At 39.5% G+C, this 21879-nt stretch overlaps 1 protein-coding gene across 8 annotated transcripts in view; it reads right to left on the bottom strand.

Moving 5' to 3' along the window:
• Window positions 1–21879, bottom strand: part of Tp63 (tumor protein p63) — a 202502-nt gene that overhangs the window by 25937 nt on the left and 154686 nt on the right. For all 8 annotated transcript variants that reach the window (XM_010624115.2, XM_010624114.2, XM_019207504.2 and 5 more), the window contains exons 5-6: window positions 2124–2310; window positions 83–198 (exon numbers count right to left, since the gene is read on the bottom strand). In XM_010624115.2, coding sequence (XP_010622417.1) covers window positions 83–198; window positions 2124–2310 — 303 coding nt within the window. The remainder of the gene's footprint in view (window positions 1–82; window positions 199–2123; window positions 2311–21879) is intronic.

Consider the following 21879-nt stretch of genomic DNA (forward strand, 5'->3'; position numbering starts at 1 on the left):
ACCAACACTAATGTTATCGCAAGTTCCACCAGTCAGCCAATCTGTGTGTCTGTCACCCGTGTGTGTCTTCTTTGCTTTTTACCTGGGGCGGCTCATAAGGCACCAGCACACTCTGTCTTCCTGTGATAGGGTCTTCTACGTATTGGGCATGGCTGTTCCCTTCTACTCGAATCAAATGACTAGGAGGAGCAATTTGCCCTGCAAAATAGAAAAAGACAAAATAGTTAATTTACTTATCCTCATAATAAAGTCAACAAAGTGGAAATTCATATACAGAATGTTGGTGATCCAAGTTAACAGTCTGTGTGACAAAGGAAATACACATTCTTGACATAAGGAACAGAATCTCTTGCAACACATCTAATACAGGTAGATATCTCAATATTTTTAGCAACGCAAAGGGTTGTAATGGTGATCTACATTTAGGAGATTGTGCTTAGGTTTCAGAGTTTAAAGTTAACTATCCTAATTTTCATAGAACTGTACGACCTCATTCATGGAGGGTATTTTGCCAGATTCCTCTGAAAATGGAAGAAAATAAAAGCAAGATGTGAATTAAAATGTTGCCCAAAGTTCAATGGGCAAAAATATTAAATAGAAAGAAGTTTAAGGCTGAGGATGGATCCCAGTGGTAGAGCATTTGCCTAGCATGTGTGATGCTCTGGGTTCGATACCAGCAGTGGAAAGAAAAAAGAAGGGGGAAAAAAAGAAAAGACAGCAAGTCACAAGGACAGACATTCCCCTTGCTTACTCCTTTCTCCTTTTTCACTTATAGACCTTGCTTTCATCAGAATGCTAGGAAACTTGCTGGATTTATTATACTGAAGAGTCTCATTTGGGGGGACACACAAAGGGAAACAAATTTTAAAAAGAGCCTAGGAAACGTCTTGCAAAATTGCAATATCTGAGAGTATTCCAAAAGCAAGAAACTGTTCCAAGAATTCGAAGCCATAAATGGTAATTCTGATGCAACACAAATAGGTAAGCAGACAATGAGGACTGTGTCTGTGGAGTATCATTTCTGAATACCATGAGGAGAAAAGCAAGACACAGAGGTACGGTTAGTGCATCCTTGTATACAAGGACCAGAAATTCATGTGTAAAACATAGTTGTGTCAAGGAGGATTTTGATGACTTTCTCCTTTAAAATTCCTACCCATCCTCGTTTTTCCTCGATTGAGTTTCTCTCTAATCCATCACAGGCTTTGTACCAATACCTTCTAGATACCGATCAGTATTTAGATCCCTGCTGTTTTTCCATAAATATCCTAAACCCCAACCCTTCCCATGCCCTAAGTGCTCAGACGACTCTGGGTGCTTTTTCCTGTCCTTCCTCTCTGCTCTTCAGCACTCTCCACTAAGCCTCCCTTCTCAGAGCCCTCCTATCAGATCAAAGGGACCCTTGCGACAGTGACTTTTGTGCGGTTGCTGGATCTGAGGATCAAAGATGAGACATGGTTAGGGCATGGACACAGGGCTTACAGGAAGTGCTCAAGCTGCCGGCCCCTGACACACAGTCCTGCACTCCACTGGCCCCCACGGTAAGGCCTTGGTTCTATTTACTTCTCTTACTCATTATTTGCACTCTCCTTTCCTTTCCTTCTTCTCTTCTCAGCTCCCCTTTGATTTTGGCTCATTCTTTCTCTTCCCTTACGCCCCCTCTCCTTGCCCTTCCAGCTTTCAGTGCACATAGACTGAAACATCACTCTGGGGAGGCACTGAAACTGAAGCGCGTTGGAGTTGCGCCAAGAAGAACAACGGCCATAGTGCTCTGCTTATGTTTAAAAAGGAAGAAAATTTAAACAGAAAAAGAGGGCCGGCGATCTAGTACCAAAAAATAATAAAATTAAATTAAAAAAACCCAGAAAAAGAAACGAAGCAGTAGGGAGACCAGTCCAGATTATTCAGTAATCACCAATATTAAATTAAGTAGTTCAACCGCTGTGAAAGCTGCACAATTATTTAGCATTTTTCTTACATAGTGTGTCTGCCAAAAAAGGCAAACCGAGTAGACGACAGCTTGTAGAACTCTGAATCGGACAGACTGGTACTAAGAATGCTCACAGCGTCCTTCTGTCCCAGGAGCTGAACAGTCAGACTGCGGCCCTCCTTACCCTCCTTACCCTCGTTGAATTCACGGCTCAGCTCGTGATTGGGGCACCGCTTCACCACCTCCGTGACGTGCTCCGCCTTCTTGTAGACGGGCATGGCGCGGATGACAGCTCCCTGAGGAGGTGGTGTCATCACCTTGATCTGGATGGGGCATGTCTTCGCAATTTGGCAGTACAACTTCTTCAGTTCTGTAGAATACTGCTTAGCGACGCGCCCAGGGTGAGGGAAAGAGAGAAGCAAGAGCAGAACATTAAAATGCATCTATTTATTATAACCTTTGGAGCCACCTGACATTATGACTACTGAGAAGACATCTGGAAATCTTACTACAGGAAGTCGTATTCGTGAGTCAGATCAATACACATTTTTCCATTTTAAATAAAATCCCGTGTTTCTAGGAGGTAGCACATTTATGCTATTCCCTGTGTTCTTTTCTTTGGGATGAAGACATTTGTGCTCAGATGGGGTTTAAAAGCTAATACCATGAGAAAGCTCTTTGATTACCAGAAAACAAATGAAAACATAATGTTTTCATGAATCGAGTGGTGTTAAACAAGAAACTGCAAAGAAAGCTTTCTGTGTTGCAGATTACAATTAATCTTGTGCTGCTAATACCTTAACACTTGTACCCATCCCCAAGCCAGGAGCATGAGAAGCCTGGCTTGCCTGGGTCACACTGAGTGAAGGATTGTGCTGGGCCACAAATAAAACACATAGTATAATCATAAATGTAAGTAACAAAGCCTCCCTTCGTTTTAATTTTTCAACATGGGCGTATCTAACCCATGGACTGCAAGTTAGACCTGCAGGGAGGTTCACAGAAATCAGGGCTCATGGAATGGTCTTGAGAATGGAATATCTGGTCAAGAGCGAAAAGATTTTATCTAGGGTCAACCAGGTAGAAAACTGCAAAGCAAAAGCACCCCTAAAATTTTGCACTTGCTTTCCAATATTACAGGAAAAAGCGCAGAGCTGGAAGGGACATCGTGTTGTGTAGGCCTCAGAACGCGAGGTGCACTATAACACAGAAAAGCACCGCACCAAAAGGAGCAGGACGTAGATCTCACAACTGAAGGATGCTTTTCTTCCCCACTCTGCCTTCTTCAGGGAGAAGAAGTTCAGGGCTGTTTGGCTGGTTGTAGAATTGGTAAAATAAAGAGCAGAAAGCATGACACCAAGAACCGAACGGAGGGGAAAAAAAAGGAAAGATCCCATCCTGTATGGCTTCCTCTTCCCACCTGTGCATCAGAACAGAAAAATCGCCATCTGGATCGATGGACACATTGCTAATCCTTTCCCTCCTGCACTCGGGGTCAGGGTCCCACCACTGCATTCCTCCTTACTCAGATGCTGGGGTAAAACCACTCAGCCCTGGAAATCCTGCCCAACAGTGGGGCACCTTGTAACACGAATCCAAACAAAGGGTAAACACACATAGCGGCTTGCAGTCACAAGTTGGCAGCCACATCCTCCCAGGGGAAGGCAAGGGGAACGGGACCCAAGGTGGCCAAGGATTCATTATTGGTCTGTCTCACCCCAGCACTGACCAAAAGCAAACATCCTCCCAAGAAGCACCTTTAAAATGCCTGCTTTATCTCTTTCTTTAGAAATACAATATTTAATTACATAATATTACCTGTGCTCCCAAATATTTCAATATACGAACATTTTAGCTAACAATTCCCCAGTGCTAGACCAGCATTGCAAAATCAGTCCTCCGTGCCCGTAGGCCAAGGGTTAGACACAGTGAAAAGGTTTTTACATAGCCGGAGGAAACGGGAAACATGTCAAAACTCAACCACAAAAATAAAATTGTTCTTAGGAGACAGTGAATGAAATGTAGATGGATATTTTTGCTCTTGTGTTTTTACATAATTATTTTTAAAACAAAAGCATCCTTTTAGAACCTATCAAGGACTCGATTTTTTGGAGAACACTGAGGAAATAAGGATAGCCCTTTATGTTTCAGTTAGGAGACAGAGAATCCTTAATATAAGAATGAGTTTCATAAGATGAACGGTAGGAAAGATGACTGAAAATAAATTTGTCAGCTAAAACTTGAGGGTAGATGAGGCGTTCTTCCAAGTAGGAGAAGATTGAAAAAGAGAGGAACAAGTGTTTAAAGTCGGCCAGTTTCTTAGGAGGAGAAGCATTTTCTAGCAATAATTACTATACCCTAAATCGAGACTGAAAGACTAAAATATGTAAGTACTAAAAGTAAGGCTAGGCATCCTCAAGGACTAAACATCGCTCATTCTTAGGGGTGAAGGTGAGTAATCTAATTCCTGAGCATCAATAACAGTCAGTAATAATAGCTTCATCATTGACTGGGCTCTGTTCTGAGAAACACAGTCCTCACATAATGTTCCGAGGGAGGCGGAACCCCCTGGGGCCAGGAGAGTCTGAATCCTGAATTGTTTATAGACTTTAAAAAGAAAATAAAACGCTTAGAACTTACACCATAAACTCCTGTGCTACCCTAGGAAGGAGGGCAGCCCTCTATGATCAAACATCCACATTTCCACAGGGCCCTGAAGGGTTCACACAGGCAGAGAAATGATGAGAAAGCCTCATAGTTGGGGCTGCATTTCACCACCAAAGGAGGGAACCACAAATTAAAAAAAAAAAGTTTTTGTTTTTGTTTTTTTGAACTTTTTCAATTTCAGAATTACACATACCAAGTTGGGCATGGTGGCGACGCCTGTAATCCCAGCACTCGGGAGGCTGAGGCAGGAGGATCACTGAGTTTGAGACCAGCCTGGGCTACATAGTGAGTTCCAGGTCCCTCTCAACTACATAATGAAACCGTGTCTCAAACCCCCCAAAAAAAAGAAAGAAAGAAAAAAAGAATTACAGATACCAGATACCAGATCACTATTATTATCCTCATTTTATAGATAAGAAAATTAAAGCGCAGAGAGCTCTTGCCTGCGGTCACACCGAGGATCTGCTTAGACCTCATAGGGCAACCACAGCAGCTCCACCTCTCCACTCTCCTGTCTCAGCAGTGCGAACCTCTGTACTTAAAGCATTTTCCAATTTACAACACCGAGACTACTTTCTGAGGGAACTCACAAGGTATGCACTCTTCTCAAATATTGAAATGGAGCGCCAAAGTAGTATGCTTAACATCAACTATCTTTATTTCTCAGTATAATGTTTTCTCATTTAGTTGGAGGTAGGGAAAGCAAGCATTAGATTTGGAAAAATAACAACAAACAAACAAACAAAAAACCCTGAGCCAGCTAAGCAGGATCCTACTCACGTCAACTTTTCAAGGCAAACTTTTCAGAGGCAGACATTCAATGTCCACACTTCAAGTGGGCCATTCCTTGTCTAGGTGGACAGCTTCCATTTTCCTTTTGCTCTTTTTACACCATGCCATGACAATTTAGATACTGCAGCTCAGCTAGGACTGCATCTAGAACTGAAGACCGTATCTTCCAAAGCTAGTGATGAGGGTTTCACAGCTGACCAAATCGAAGTCTCTGACCAAGTGAATGGCTTCTGGTGGAACTACCAAGATTGCTAGTCAGTAACTACACACTATGAAGTGGACTAGTAGGATCCTTTCTGTATCCAGTCAAGTCTGCCCCAACATTTGCTTCACGGTTAGCTGAGCAGTACGGATGGCTTCATTTTTATTATTTCCAATGCCAAATCTAGTCTCCTTGACCTATGGGGCATGAATAATTCCTCAGACTTGGCCACAGTCTTTACCCTTTACCACAAAGTCCTATCGTCTTTCCCAATTTTCCAGTCTTCTATAACATCATGAAAATGGCAAGCTGATTTAAGTCATGATTTCTAAACACTATTTTGTTTCAAGCCAGCCAAGATCAAAGTCCTATCATCTTTCCCAATTTTCCAGTCTTCTATAACATCACGAAAATGGCAAGCTGATTTAAGTCATGATTTCTAAACACTATTTTGTTTCAAGCCAGCCAAGATTGCAAATTTGAATATACATGGATTCTTTTAGTATCGCTTTCTCTCTGGGTTTCTCAAATTCACATTTGATTTGCTCTCCAACAATGACCTGAGATTCCATAATTATGAAACTTCATTTATGTTTCATTTTGTTTTAATCAGCTTTATTTATGGACAATTTCCTGTAAAGCACAGAAATTTTTAGGGTATAAATTGATGCTCTGACAAATGTGCGCAATTTTATTATCCCTTTCAGAAGCAAGATATTGGGTATTTTTCCAGGTGTGGTGGTGCACGCCTGTAATCCCAGCACTGGGGAGGCTGAGGCAGGAGGATTGCTGTGAGTTTGAGATCTGCCTGGGCTACATAGTGAGTTCCAGGTTAGTCTCAACTACGTAGAGACACTGTCTCAAAAAAAAAAAAAAAAAAAGGGTATTTCCACCCTCCTCCTTTTTGCCTTGTTGCATGCAGTGGCCCTTCCATTTTTCCTGGCCCTCAGCAGTCAGGTACCTATATTCTTGAAGGTGGTTTTCTTTTCTAGAATTTGCATAATGAAATAATATAGTATACAATCTTGGGTGATATTGCATTTGAGATTCATCTATGTTTTTGTCGACACCAGCTTTCAACTTCATCTTTGAGTACAATACTGTTATTTATGAATTCTTTGCAGTTTTTCTCTATTATGAAGAAAATTATAACGAATATTCAGGTACAAAATGTTGGAAGCCCAACATTTTCGGTTTATTTATTTATTTATTTGTCCATTTATTTATATATTTTGAGACAGGGTCTCATTATTTAGTTGAGACTGACCTGGAACTCGCTACATAGCCCAGGCTAGTCTCGAACTCACAGCGATCCTCCTGCCTCAGCCTCCCGAGTGCTGGGATTACAGGCCTGCACCACTACACTTGTCCCATCTTTATTGAATATACCCCTAGAAGTCTAATTTCTGGGTAAGCATATGCTTAACGTTACAGGAAACTACTGAAGGTTGTGCCATTTTACACTGCTGTACACTTCTGTCACTACCTGACCTTGCCAATACTTGACTTTTGTTTTAAAATTCAAGCCATTCTAGTCTATGTGTAGTCAATCTCATTCAAACATTTCCCTGATGATTGTTTTGTTCAGCAATACTTATTCCAGGTACTTACTTCTTTATAGTTTTGAGATATTTATTTTATTTATAATTATATGTAATAAAAATAAAAGTATGTTTACGTTACTTTATGTACTTACTATTCTTTTTTTGAAGCAACCGTTCAGATGTTTTTGAGTTTTAAATTTTAACTGGGTTGCATGTGTAACTGAGTTGTAAGAGTTCTTTATATTATTCTGGATAAAAGCTTTTTATCAGATATACATTTTTTAAAACAGACATTCATTCTGTGGCATGACGTTTTACTGCTTTTCTAAAACTTTTAAATTTGAGGAATGATTCATAATTCGTCTTGAAGGTTGTTGTTTTTACATCCTAAAGAAACTTCAATTTAACTTTAGAAGAATGGTTTAATTTTTTCTTCAAGAAGATTCATAGTCTTAACTTTTGCATTTAGGACTGTATCCATTTTCAGTCAGTTGTACATGGTCTGAGGTCAGAGTCAAAATTCTTCTTCCTTGTAACAGACAACTAATAGTTCCAACACTACCTTTAAAATAAAAAGTGTATCATTTTCCCTGTTTTTTGATTGTTTGGTTGTTTTGGAAATCAGTTTGGGGCTAGGGATTTGGCTCAGTGGTTCCACCTCCTGCCTCACAAGTGCAAGGGCCTGCGTTCGATCCCCAGGACCAGAAAAGAAAAGATAATTAGCCAGCCATATGTGTTCAGTTTTTTTATCCAAACACTCTCTACCTGTAGATCAATATCAAATTGTCTAGATCAACTGTCAAGTGGTTGCTGTCACAGCATTAAAAGGGATGTCAGGATTTAACAATAACTTTATAGTAAGTATGTCTTTAAATCAGAAGTCTGAGTCTATCAAATGTATTTTTCTATTTCAAAATTCCTTTGACTATTCTAGGTCTTTTGAATTTCCATAACAAATGTACATAGAGTTTATCTATTCCTACAAAACTGCCTATTAAGATTTTGAATATGATTATGCTAAATGCATAGGTTTTGGGCAGAAATGATGTGCCTTAGTGGTGCTGAGTCTTCTAGTATTCAGCATGATACATAGCTCCATTTAATTAGGATATCTCAGACCTATTTTGTAGTTTTCAGGGTGCAAACATTTATTAGCTTCTTCCTTTGGTATTTTATTTATTTTTTTAAATTGCTGTAAATACCTTTGGCATTTTAAATTAAAATGTGTTTTTATTTTGTATATTGGCCATATTTCCTATGCCCTTGCTAAATTTACTTATTAGTTCTAGTAGATCTTTATACCTTAGTATTTCTACATTGATGATCATGTCATCTGCAAAGAGTTTTTTTTCTTACAGTTAAGCATGTTTTTAAACTCTTATCTTTACCAACTATGAGAATTAAAGGTTCAATTTACTACTGCTTCCATTTTAAAATTAGACACTTAGATCACTGAATTCAGATGTTCTTTTTAAAAAATACGCATTTAATTTTACAAATCTTCTTTTATAAGCACCCCTTAACTATTTAGTTATATCCAAAAATCTTGATGCATTGAATTCTAAATACAGAAGGACATGTGACCCTCTTCTTTTGCATGTTTATTAATCCTACCTCACTCCCAGTGCAATAATGGATGGCATTTACTCATATTTTTGAGAAAAACAATTCTTTTTCTAAGAGTCATACTTGTTTATGACTTGCATATCTAGCTGAAATTTATTTTCCCCTCTGCATTTTTGTTACCATTTAAAAGGTTTTTTTTTTTTCACTGATACTCCAAAGGTTATTTTTTTCCTATCTCTAGATAGGTTTCTCCAATTTACAGCATCTAGTTGAGTTATGCCTGAAAAGATAATTTTCTCTTGTTAAGCCTTTTTTGTTTGTTTGTCTGTCTGTTTGTTTGTTTGTTTTCTTTTCCAGTTCCGGGAATTGAACTCGGGTCCTTGGGCTTGCAAGGGAGGCCACCGAACCTCTGAGCTAAATCCCCGACCCGTTAAGCCTTTTTTGATTATGCAAGTCCATTATTGAATTTCCAACAGTTGTGAGTGGACATCAAATAGTTCAACCCCTATATTTAAAGGCAGAAGGTATCTCACCCTTCAGGGATGTCACTGTGAGAAGCAGTAATGGAAGGTTAAATCTTTTAATAATTTCTTCCCCGCGTCTCTTTTTCTATTAATTCCTTTTTTTTCATAATTTTAATGACCTGTGCACAGCAATATTCTGGCAAAAGATCTCATTCCAGAGATACATAGCATTAACATTTGGGGCTTTTTTATACACAGACGTTTTCAAGACCACATAAAATGAGGTCACACCATTAAAAGTTGATATTCCTCATTTAACATTCTAGATGTGAAGTAGTTGGTGTTATAGTATTAAAAGGGATATATATCAGTATTTAGTCATACTTTTATTATACAGCATACATTTTCCTCTAGTTTAAAAATAATGCCAGATAGCACATTTTAGTATATGAACCCTTACTAAATACATTTTAGATAGATCTCTGGAAAAGGGGTAATTGAATCATATATTTTAATGTTACAGAAGTCTGAAACCAATCTGAATTTTCTTCCTTAATATTAAGAAAACTAGAAAATTTTCCCTATTTCCTTGTATGATTTTGTTTTTAAAAATGAATGACAGTGTTTCATAATGTGATGGTTCTTTTTCCATTGAAATTGCTTGGAAATTGATGAGCACTTTCAACTTAAATGCATGAACTCAAATCCAGAAAAATTTTTCTGTTTTCAAATTATATTTTCACTTTATCTACTCTTATTAATTTCTAGGAATATACTTACTTTACATGCTCATTTTCTTTCTATCATACATTTAATGTACTTAAACATTTATAATTAACATCTTTCTTTTGTGTTCTAGGAAAACTTCTAAAATGTGCCATCTATATCATGTGTATAATATTCCATAGTTTATTTTCTGTGTTCTACTACAAATACTACTTTCAATTTTCTTCATTTCAAATGTTTTTCTCTATCTATGTCATTTTAAGAGTCATCTATTCATTCCCCTTACATTTCTAGGTTTATCACTTTCTTTTACACCTTAACAGCATTTATGTTTTATTTATTTTATTTTATTTATTTATTGTTTTGGTACCGGGGATCGAACTCAGGTCCTTGTGCTTGCGAGGCAGGCAGTGGAACCACTGAGCTAAATCCCCAGCCCCTTGTTTATGTTTTATACAGGATCTAGTTTTTAAACATTTCTTAGAGTTCCTAGAAAAACTTATTTTATTCTCTAAATGATTCTCTAGTGTTTTCTCACTATAGTCTTCTAATGCACTTTTGTAATTTTCCAGAAATATATCCAAATATAGCCAGAGAGAATGTTTGCATCCTTCCTGTCCGTTTAACATTTTTTTAGCTCAGGTCTATCAGGTTGTGTGTGTGTGTGCGTGTGTGCGCCTGTGGTGCTGAGGAATTAAAAACTCAGCCTTGTACATGCCAGCCTAGCACTCTACCACTGAGCCAGAACTTCTCCCTTTGTCAGGATTTCAAGTCGCAAAATCTCTCAACAATCCTATCGATAGGTGCACTACCCAATTTAGTTCAGCACTCTTTTTGGAATCCGTAATATTTTAATGGAATCTCAGCAATGACAACACTAGAAGCTGCTGATGTCTCGCCATGCTGAGCTAGAAGTGAAATCTGTTGTGCCCATTTTCACATCATTCAATAACTAACAAAACTTGGCACAGTGGATACTGCACAATACTAGGTACTCATTCTGAGAGACTTAAGATTTAAAAACCCTAGAATGGGGGATCTTTTGCATCCTCATTGCCTAGGGCGCTGTACCAAATATAAATTAAAAGAAAAAAATCAACTTTATACCCATTCAGCTCAAAATGGAGCACAAATAGCAGTATGCACCGGTGTGACAGAGGTATATAAAAAGTGTTAATGGATAACAGAGGACAGAACAACTAACTACCAAGTAATAACTTCGATATTTATCGAGCACATACTATAGTCAAGATTTGTTTCAGATTTGGAAATTTGACCCTGAACAAAACCAAGGTCCATGTTCTAAAGGTGCCATTATTCTGGAATAAATAAATACTGTGTCAGATAGTGACAAGTTCTATAAAGAAAAGTAAATCTTGGCCAATTCCAAAGAAATAGAGTCAAAAGTCAGGAATTGGAGCATCCAGAGGAAAGAGGATATTATTTTATACTTGACTGTCAGGAAAATTTAAGGCGGTATATACTGCCTTACCACACAATCTGGAGAAACTACTGTGATAAATTGGTCTATGCCCATAAGTGGGGGAAAAGGGTACCACATACTAGAGGTCTCAAGTGGTAAGTTGCTGGGTAAATGAATACGTCCACCATGGCCAGGGTCTCAGGAAAGAAGGAAGCGAATATTACAGATGTGGGGTGCAATATCCTCTCAAGGGTTTGTTTGCCAGGATAGGCGCTTGAGAAATTTCATTAGATTTAAAGCACAAGCTATTATTCAGCAACTGGATTATGCACGCACCCATGAAGGGGAAGACGGAGCAGCAAGAGGCAGGCAGAGGGCTTTCCCTGGGGAGAGAATGTCTTGGGTAAAAGCACAGTGATGTCCACTGTGGGAAAGGTCAGTGGTCTGATGCAAGAGGAGGAGAGGCAGAGCAGACAGCAAAGAGGTGAACTGACATGCGGCTATCAGCTTCTAAGGAACCTTAGACCTTACACGAAACCATGCAAGAAGAGTCACCGAAGACTAAAAGGCAGGGGAAAGCACAAATCAGTCCTCTGTATTCAGGAATACAAAGCTGGAGAAGCTGGAACACGGTAGGAAGAGGGAGTCCCAGTGGGAGCTACTGAGGCAAGACATGGAGAACCTAAGCTAGACCAGCAGGATGGGACGAAAAGGTGGAAAGACGGGAAACTATGGGACTTCATGCGATTTAGTAGTCTTGCTTTCATCACAGAAGAGATGCATGAAAGCACCTAAGCAGACCAAGAATTGTTATGATTTGGAAGAAAAGGAACAAACAATACTAGTTTGCATAGCCCTTTTCTCAAATTGGAGAGTTTCAACATAGGGCTCTGCTATTCAGTATTCCACTGAGATCTGGCTTAGTCAATAGCCTTGTCAACAAAGACAAAGGATAGTTGTAATTCTGGGTAAACAAAATAACGTGGTCACACAGGAATGACAAATCAGTTGTTTTGTAAAGAAGAAAAGGACTCAGTGCTCAAGAGCAGGAAAGACTCTTGTCTAAGAATAACAACTGAGGACAATCTTGGAGGGATTAGAAGTCAAAAGCCTAGATTTAAATTCTGCCTCTTCTATTTATCCCCTGGGCCTTTATGTTACTTTACCTTTCACAAACACAAAACAGAAAAAGAAAAAGGTGATACATACCTCTTAATATAGAAGAAAAAATAATGGATATGAAACTCCTTAGTAAAATCAAAGACCAAAATGACAGTCACGTATTTTAGTTATTACTGAAACCTCAGATTTCTACAATCATCTACACAGAGTCCTGAGTAATTAGGGGTGCACTGTAAGAGCAATGTTTCAATCTGCTGAGAAAGTAGTTATTGTAAGGTAATACAAGTCTCCTCAGTTTATGTAAATTTGTAATGAATCACAACACAGTCCCTATTTATCTTCTAGTAATCACTAAATTATTAACCATGTCAAGAATGAGATCCATTTATTGAAAAACAGTGGCTCTGGCTTACCCACCACCATATACTTTAAATACATTTCCACATAACCATGAATACAGGTAATATAAGTCGTGTCTTTAAAATTTACTCCAATGACATTGTCCTCTCTCCGTGGGAATCTACTATTTTCATTGCCCGTATTTTCAAGATCAACCCATATCCTTACAGACACATGCATATCATTTACTTGAATAGTTGGAAAGTAGGAAGTAAATGAGATAGGATGAAGGAGAGAGAGGCTTTGGATCTGACTATAATATTTTATTTAATGAAAAGATTTAGGACAGTATGAAAAAATACAAATATTCTGAAGCGTCTTAATTTACTGGCTGATCTGCATTTAATGTATTTTCTCATTTAAATCTTAATGACTAAATTCAGCATAAGGACCATTCATTTGTAAAATCACTATAGATCTTTGATTTCAGAACAGAGAACTCAGATGTCAGAACCCAGAAGGAATTTTATAGAAGATCTTGTACAAACCTTTCTTCTGGCTTTAATTTTCAGATAAAAATTAAAGTTTAGAAGGTGAAATTTATTCTTTAATTCAATAAAAGTTTTTTGAGTACTTGCTCAATCCAGGCTCTGTCCTGGCTACTAGGGAATCAACAGTTTTTCCTTCTGTTGAGGGAACTGATCTACAGGAAAGAATCACATTCAAGAAATTATTTCCGGTATTATGATACAAATTCTGAAGCAAAAGCAGGGAGAAAAGTAAAAAAAAACAAAAGAAGATCTGGTTAGTTTGGAGATTCTGGAGGGCAACCCTGCCTGAAAACAATATTTCTAGAAGTTACACTACGGAATCTAGGCAATTATGGGATACACCCAGACTCCCTCACTTCAGCAGAAGTAATGTTTCTGTACTATATCATATTGTAATTACAGAGTTTCCACAGAAAACCAGCCTGACACTCTAAACCAAGGGCTTGATTCTGTGTTTCTATTATTGAGTCACCCTATTTCAAAGCTTTTTTACCTTAAGATATCTTTGCAAAGACTTTCTTAGAAAGGTAAATCTGGAGGATTTGAGCTTGAAGATCATTTGGTTCAGCTACTTCATTTCCAGATGAGAAACCCAAGCCCAAGAGAAGAGATGGAATTTGCTCAGCATTCGGCAATCAGGACCATGCTGACACATGTGTCCCGGCTCGTACCCCTGGACCCCGTGGCCATATCCCTCAAGGCATGGGAACAGAGTGGAGTTGTGTATTTGGTACCAGCGAATGTACACAAAAGCACAATTCAAAAAAAAAAAAGAAAAAAGAAAAAAACATGAATACACAAGAATAAAGTTTAGTGGTCATCTTCAAAAAACACGATCATCAACTTTTTGGAGGATAATATGAGGCTACTGGTTTTGCCTCAGTATCAAGTCCATTTTCAGTTTAGTAAATAAGTTTGCCTAGAAATGGATATTTTCCTTCCCATTTTCCAAATAGGATCCTGAAAGTAAATGTATCATAAAAGACCCATTCATAATTCCAAGAAGCAGGTCCACTCTACCAGGTCTCGGGTTGGGTTAGTCACTAGTGGAGTCTACCAATTATTTTAAATGTGTAGAAGAGATGTTAGGTGCAGATGTCTCTTTAAACTCTGCAGAATTTAACACAAAATTAGAAAATTCAATGCTGCGATGGGAAAAAAGAAGAAAAGGAAGCACACTTATAAGAATTTGATTCTAAAGATGACAGTGGTTGATCTATTATCCACTGAGGAATTTCAGACATTGATCTCCCTGAACGTTGAGCCACTCATTCATAGAAAAATAAATACCAAATAGTTTCTCTGTTGTGAAAAACTGTAATAGTACATAAGATCCTAATGAGATAATTGACAATGTGAAATAGGAAGAAAAGGGCTAAATGTGTAGGGAAAGTGGGAAGGGTAGGGGAAAGGAAATAAGGGAAAAGAAAAAATATGAGAAAATTAAAAAATGGAAATAAAGTGTTTGTAAAGGGGGAGGGTAGGAGGGGATGAAGGGATGGCAAGGACAAGGGGAAAAATGAGAACTAAGACTTTCATGTAAAGGTACAAGATCCCAATGATGAATGTAACTGTGCTGTATACCTAAAATGTACCGATAAACTCAACTAAAAAAAAAAAAAGAAGAAAAGAAAAGAAATGAGCGAACTGTTATGTGGTCCCTGGTGCCACTTGGAATATTTTATGATTGATTACAAACCTCCTGGAGAAACCTGTTGACAGGTTCAAGTTGTCCGTGTAACACTTTAAAAAGAATGTGGGAGAGAAAGTGTGGCAACCTTTCTGAAAGTGTGGACAATATATAAAAAGATCAGGAATCAAGAAGATATATATAGATCTATATATGTGTGTGTGTATCTGTTTATATGTAATATGTATATTATATAATATATATTATGTGTATTATACATTATTACATATTATATGTCTTGATTCCTGATATTCCTGATATATATATATATATATTATATATAGACATAGATATGTAGTTTGTTAATTTCAAAGAGTCACAAACTCATGAGTAAGAAGAGTTTCAATTTTTTGTTTGCCCTCAACCAAATCTTCTCATACACAGACACGACAGCTTTGAATATCAACATGATATTCAAATATCTCTTCACTGGTATGGAAGAGAAGTGCTTCAAGACTGGCAAATGAACTCAACTCTTTCTTGCTATTACAATATCCCTGACAAAAATGAAAGGTAAGCTTTGCCGGAGTTTTGTTTTGTTTTGGGTAGGAGGGAAGGAGATTTGGCATAGGAAGGGTGAGCTGCTGAAAGCCAAGTATCATGTTCAAATAAAATAATTCCTGGGGATTTTGGAAAACAAGAGTAAATTCGGCTCCCTTACTAATCATATGTTGCAGAGAAAAGGGAGGGGGAAAAAGCATTCCAGGGACGAGGACCCTGCCATCACCACCTGCCTCTGTGACATACTGTATTACATGCTTTTGGCTGCCAGGCTGGTAATTCAGTATCACCACGCACAGAGATGCCAGCTCCTATCAGCACGCACCTGCATCAGTCCCCAGCAGCTCCTTTTCCTGAACGTAGAACCAAGATCCTCCCTTGCTACTCCATCATCAACAACCCAAAGCTAAAACTTTTCTCCCTTCAGTCTCCCCAGAAAACAATGTCATGCTGTATGCAAATTTCAAATTAAATACGGGCCAAATGATCTCCCTTGGAAAAAAGAATTCACTAATTATGTAATCCTCCTCATTCATTCCTCAGTGCCTTTTAAAGGGAAGCAACTGTGCAGGCCAATGCCAAAAACCATCCTGATTCTATAATTTCAGACTGATGCATATCTACCTAGCATATTAATTTACAAAACAAAAATGTGCTGAACTTCTCTTCAAAAGTGGTAATGTACACACTGGACATTAATTCCAGTCGAATAATTCCCCTTCACTTATAAAAACAGATGTGCTATGTCTCATTCACATGTAGGGAAAATTACATACTCATAGAGAGGATGGCTGGATCTGAGGGAAAGAAAAATCCAAGACATGCTTAAATATACCAATACAAAGTATTCATTTTAGATTTTTTTAAATAAAAAGAATGAAATTTACAAAAAATTTAAAGTATAAATGCCATTTGCTAACAGGAAATGCTAGTGGTAGCTCTAATTTACTGTTGTCACTTTCACAGAAGTCAGAAGAATGCTTTTGGTCTGTATTATCTCGTGACCTAAAATACGTGACAATAAAATAAAAGTCAGACCGTAAAGCTCTCAAAGTCCAGGAAGCCCAGTGTAACCAGTATCAAGGGCAAAGCATGTCTAGCATTAGAGATATCCTAAAATGTCCCAGTGTTTTATTTCATTTTTGTCCTTTTTCTACACTATTGTCATTGGAATCAAATATTGAAGTTTTCCTTCAACAGGGAAGGAAGGTGATGTAATCAATAATTGGAATTGGAGAAATTAAAAAATCACGGCACATGGCACGTTCCAAGAGGACAAACAAAAGTTCCGGAAGCTGACTTGGGGCAAGGTTACTCTGGCAGAAAAATGAGGAACAAGAATGCTAAAATGGTAGGGTTGGACCATAATTTTTGATCAGGTTTTGGAAAATTAACTCCAACTACATGATTCACTAAAATACAGGGGAAAAAAGGTTCTGGTCAGAAAGCTAGACAGAAATTCTGCTTGGTCTGTTTCAAATATGTTGAGTATAACCACACTGAATTGGAAGGGCTGATTATACACCAAACTCTAGGTTTGTTCTCTGCAGATAAACTCATTTGAGAAATATGACAAATGTCACATCTAGGGAATTATTAATTTTTTTGAATTGAAACTTCAGGTTCGTGTTCAGAGCTAGACTGTGCATCCAAATGCCTAAGTGAGAGGGGAGCACTGACTAGGCCTGCTTAGTTCGGGGTCTGGTGAGAACTCTGTGCTGAGAAGCCACTTGAAGACGTTTGGTTGCAAATCAAAGTATCATTGAGAGCCAACTAGTTATCTTTCCTGTAGAACCTTTCCTGTTTCACCGCCTTCTCTGGAGCTGCGCATGTCTAATGGGGTGGTAATTACTGTCCAGGGAGTGAAGAACAGGAAGTCAAGAGAGCCAGGTTCTAGTCTCTGCCAGCCACTGACTTACTGTATGATGGGCAAGTCTTTTCCCTCTTGGGCCCAGACTTCTTGGTTTCTATTCAAGCTATTCTGCCTCAGAGCTGCATCTCCATCAAAGGAGGGGTCTCCAAGGGATCTTGCAGACAGGTCCCAGGCCCTTCTGGGTCTATGGTAAGGATCAGACCGGAGAAGATCCCAAGATTGGCCCTAGGGTCGTCTGGCAAGATGTTCACTCCCCCACCTCACCCTCTGCCACACATAAACACACACACACACACACACACACACACGCACACGCACACACCTTCCTTCCTGCCACAGCCGTCTAGCTGCCAGACATGTACGAATTGTGCTCTTGATGGTTTAAAAAAAAATCCTTCCTCCAAGCACTTTTCCAGGCGGCCCCAGCCAAAGGGTCGCCTGTTGCCACCTGTCAATTGTGGGGATTAATTACCTGAGCTGAGGCTGGGAGCGGCACATTCTTCCTGGGGCCTCACCCACAGATGTTGACATCAAGCAGGTGGGCTGTCTACTACCTGCTCACTGCAGAGACCAGTCTGGAGGGAGCCCACAGGGCCCGGCAGGTGGGGGCAGAGGGGAACTCGCACTGCCCCATGAAGCCGCAAAACCTCTGTGTGCAGGAAGGAATGTGCCCTGGGACCTCTCCAAGGGGTCACAGCCAGCTCGGGCGGCTGGTCCGCTGGTCCTGGGCACCAGCCCCGGAAGTGGCTAAGGTCTCTCTGTTGGAGAGCAGCGTGCTGGCACCAGCCTTAAAAGGGGTGGGGGTGGAGCCACCAGCCTTGTTCTAGTTGCCTCAGGATATGAATTTAGAAAGCCCATTTAAAAAAAAAAAGAAAAAGAAAAAAAGAGAAGATTTGATGGGCTTGACTGGTAATTTTGCAACTTTATCTCCCCAGGAGGGTAAAATGACCTTTCATTCAACAGCTCCTGCCAGTGCTACCCCTGTTAACCCTGCCTGACTAGTAAACCCATTCAGGGTTCATGTCTGAGAGCAGGTGCTAGGAGGCTTTTGTCAGAGCAGCTTGCATAAAGCAAGAGCTCAATAAATGTTAGCTCACCCTCACACATTTCCAAGAGTCCCAGGACAGCAAGAAGAGACAACTTCTCTGTCTGACACGTACCGTAACAAGAGTTTTAAGTTTAAAGCATCACTCCACTGAATGGGAAAGCTGAGATATGACCAGCACGTGGGTTTCTTCCTCAGTGCTGATCTGATGCCCGAACACTACTTCCCTGAGTACCTGACCCACCAGAAAACCAGCCTGGATATCCTCCAGAAAAATGGACACAAATATGGCTGGAGTAAAAATTCTCCTACCAGGAACCCTGGCGAACCAAGAACTTTTAGCCCTCACCTGCACTGGTGGTCATAGTCTAACTCTCTGATAAATAGAAGCCAGAGAAAAGATCACACCGGAAGGTAGCAGGGAAGACAGAAGTAGAAACTATGTCTCCTAATTTCCAATTCTGTAACCATTTCACTGTCAAAGAACCCAGATCTCTTCTCCTCAAGATGCGACTTGGTGTCACAGTTGGTGGTGATATGAGAAAGCATTAAGGACATCTGCAAGCTCCCTCTCCTCTTCCCTCTCCTCCTTTCTCCCGCCTCCCCTCCCCTCCCTGTTTCTCAAGAAGTAAAGACGTAAATACATGCAAGCCAACCAGCTTCCCACTGCACTGCAGAAAGCATTCTAGCTTAGGGCAATGCTTTGAGTTTTAACCCACATTTGCCCTTAGGGTAGAGAAAGTCTCATTCTTCTCCCTCAGGGTCAGTCCTTGTTCCCAGTAGCCTGGGAAACTCTGGGCTACTACAATTACATTTCTCTCTCTCTTTTGGGTCCAGACCTGTTCCCTTGCTCCTTCCTCAGCCCCACTTTGGCATATCAAGAAGGCAGCCTTTAGTCAGGACAGTGACACTTCTGCCCTGAGCTCCGGTCACTTGCTGCTCAAAGAGATATAGCTCATCCCCTAGTCCAAGACAAAGCCTCACACTCAAGAATGGTAGAGTTCACCAGGATTCCTGCCTTTCTTCAACCCCTGGTTGCTCAAGTTGAAAGCTGTCTATGCTGTACTTCCATATGAACTCTTCCCTTCTCTTTTTAAGAGACTCCTGGGAAACAAATTTTAAATCTCCTAATAAGGACCTGGATCATTTCTAATAGAAACATTCAGAAGCCATTCATTGTTAGAGGCAGGTGTAGCCATATTCCTATGTAATGGCCAGGACGTCCTTGGCAAGGTAATAGCAAACAAATTAGAATTCTCTCCTTGTAGAATCGGTGTTTGTTTTGGAGCTTTCACATGTAGGAGTATTCTACAAGTGAGCTTCAATAATGGGAGTTTTTAAGGCATGTGTGGGAAGTTCTTTTTATGAGGCCAGGTAGGCCAGTCTGATAAGAGGAGATAGAATAGTACTGTGAGCAGCATGGAAGGCAACAGCATTTATTGATCTCTGTAAATGACACCATCTCTCTCCAGTCTGTATAGTTCTCAAAATTTCTTAAGAGCGTAGAGAGGACTTTTATTTATATGATCCATTCCAGTCTCAGTTAACACTACATGAAAATCATCTCTGTACATTGCTTTTTGGCAGTGAAACACCAGAACCAAAAATTTAAGTAAGTAAACCATTTTTTTCACAAAAACACAAAGGTAGAAGACTAGGATAAACTTCTAATCTACACTTTAGATTAAATCAAGGTCCCTCACCATACTATACATACAGACACACCACACATGTACATTACATGTTATTTCCCTGGGCCCTGCTGGGTTCAAGTTCTTGTACCACATGCTAACATGAGAAGAGGTGCTGACCAAGTCTCTACCCACCTTCCAAGGAATATTCAGTGTCTATGAACATTTCTTACATACAGCAGAATATAAAAGACAAATACAAAATTAAGAAAAAGATACAATAGATCGTTAAATCCAAAGTGTTTTCTAGGTTCAAAATCCAAGAAGGTCATTGAGAAGACTTGAAAAGTTGTGAGCATTTCTCACGGAGGCAGGATTGTAAACATTACAACAAACACCTACCAAGTACCCTCTTTTCCTTCCTTTCTCCCGCTCTTTTCCATCCTCTCATACAACACACACATGTACACAGTTGAGCTTGTTTTAGAACATTGACTGTTTAACACGCCCCACCTGACTTTAGATTTAAAAATAAAGAATTCAATTAACTGTTTAGCTTCCAATTCCAGGTTTTAAACCACAAAATGAATTATGGATAATCATTTGCATCTTTGAAGATTACCACCTGAGAACAAAAATGTCAGGATCTGCACACTTCAGTGAACCTCGTATTCACCACCCTGAGGTACCGAGTCAAACGCTCTGAGTGATAAGGCAGAGTGATAAGGCAGCTGAAGAAAACAGGATCCACAGTTGGTGCAGGAAAAACAAAAAGCTAACATGGACTGCATGTGATTTACAGTCTAGGCCCTCTGAAAAGCTTTTCATGCCTTCTCTGATCGCTTCCGCTATCTGTGGAGTACACACCGTAACTCTCATTTGCCAGTTAAATGAACGGAGTCTCCAAAACGTTAAAGAAGTTGCCCAATTTTCGATGGCAACTACGTGGCAAGGCTAGGTACACCTTGAGTTTCCCTGGATGTAAGGCCCTTCCTCCTGACTGTACAGCGAAGAGCACAGGGCACTAGGAAGAAAATGGTTCTACAGCTGTGCAGCTTTGCTTGCGCTGAAGTCCTCTTCTCTGAGGTAGATCTAAGGCAAATGTCTACCTCAAACTTGCGGGGGGTATGGAGTACGAATTCATGCTGATATTGGCCTTACAGTGCTGGGTCCAGAGTACATGGCTGAGGAACAGCAGCTGTCCACATTGTGCTACAGTGTTTAGTCTCAGTAGTCATTTCCATCACACAATTATTATAAGATCAACACAGCAATATTATTTGTGACATCAAGAACTTTTTAACAAAATGGCTAGAAATTCATTTTTGACTTAGGTACTAGCTGACTGATTGTATGAGGAGATGTTTCCTGGGATAAATCAGAAAAAGAGTCAGGACAGAAAGAAAAAAAAATGGAGGACTGCTTTTAGCCCTGCAGTTGAAACAATATGACTGGATTCTCAATTCCAGTGCATCGTGTTTTGTTATTCTTTTCCCCCCGAGGGTTGGAGGAAGTGCAGGTTTCACTCTGTGCTTCTACTAACAGTGTATAAACTGTAATCCTACTGCACAGTCCCAACAGGAACTAAGTCAGATTATCAAAGAGCTTTAAAGCTCTCCATGAAATAACACCAACAATAACTGCTGAGCATCATTATTACTCTGATATTTTATATCCTTCATTCTTTTTCCCCTCAGAAATGGATGCACAGGTGTAAATATAATAGGATTTTAAGATGAGAAAAATGAGTAGCAAATGGATCTCAAAATATAAACAGAGACCATAGGTGCCAACCTTTTTCAATTTTATATAT

The sequence above is a fragment of the Fukomys damarensis genome, unplaced genomic scaffold (assembly GCF_012274545.1).
Source record: "Fukomys damarensis isolate Sample0158 unplaced genomic scaffold, DMR_v1.0_HiC HiC_scaffold_12, whole genome shotgun sequence".
Lineage (NCBI taxonomy): Eukaryota > Metazoa > Chordata > Mammalia > Rodentia > Bathyergidae > Fukomys > Fukomys damarensis.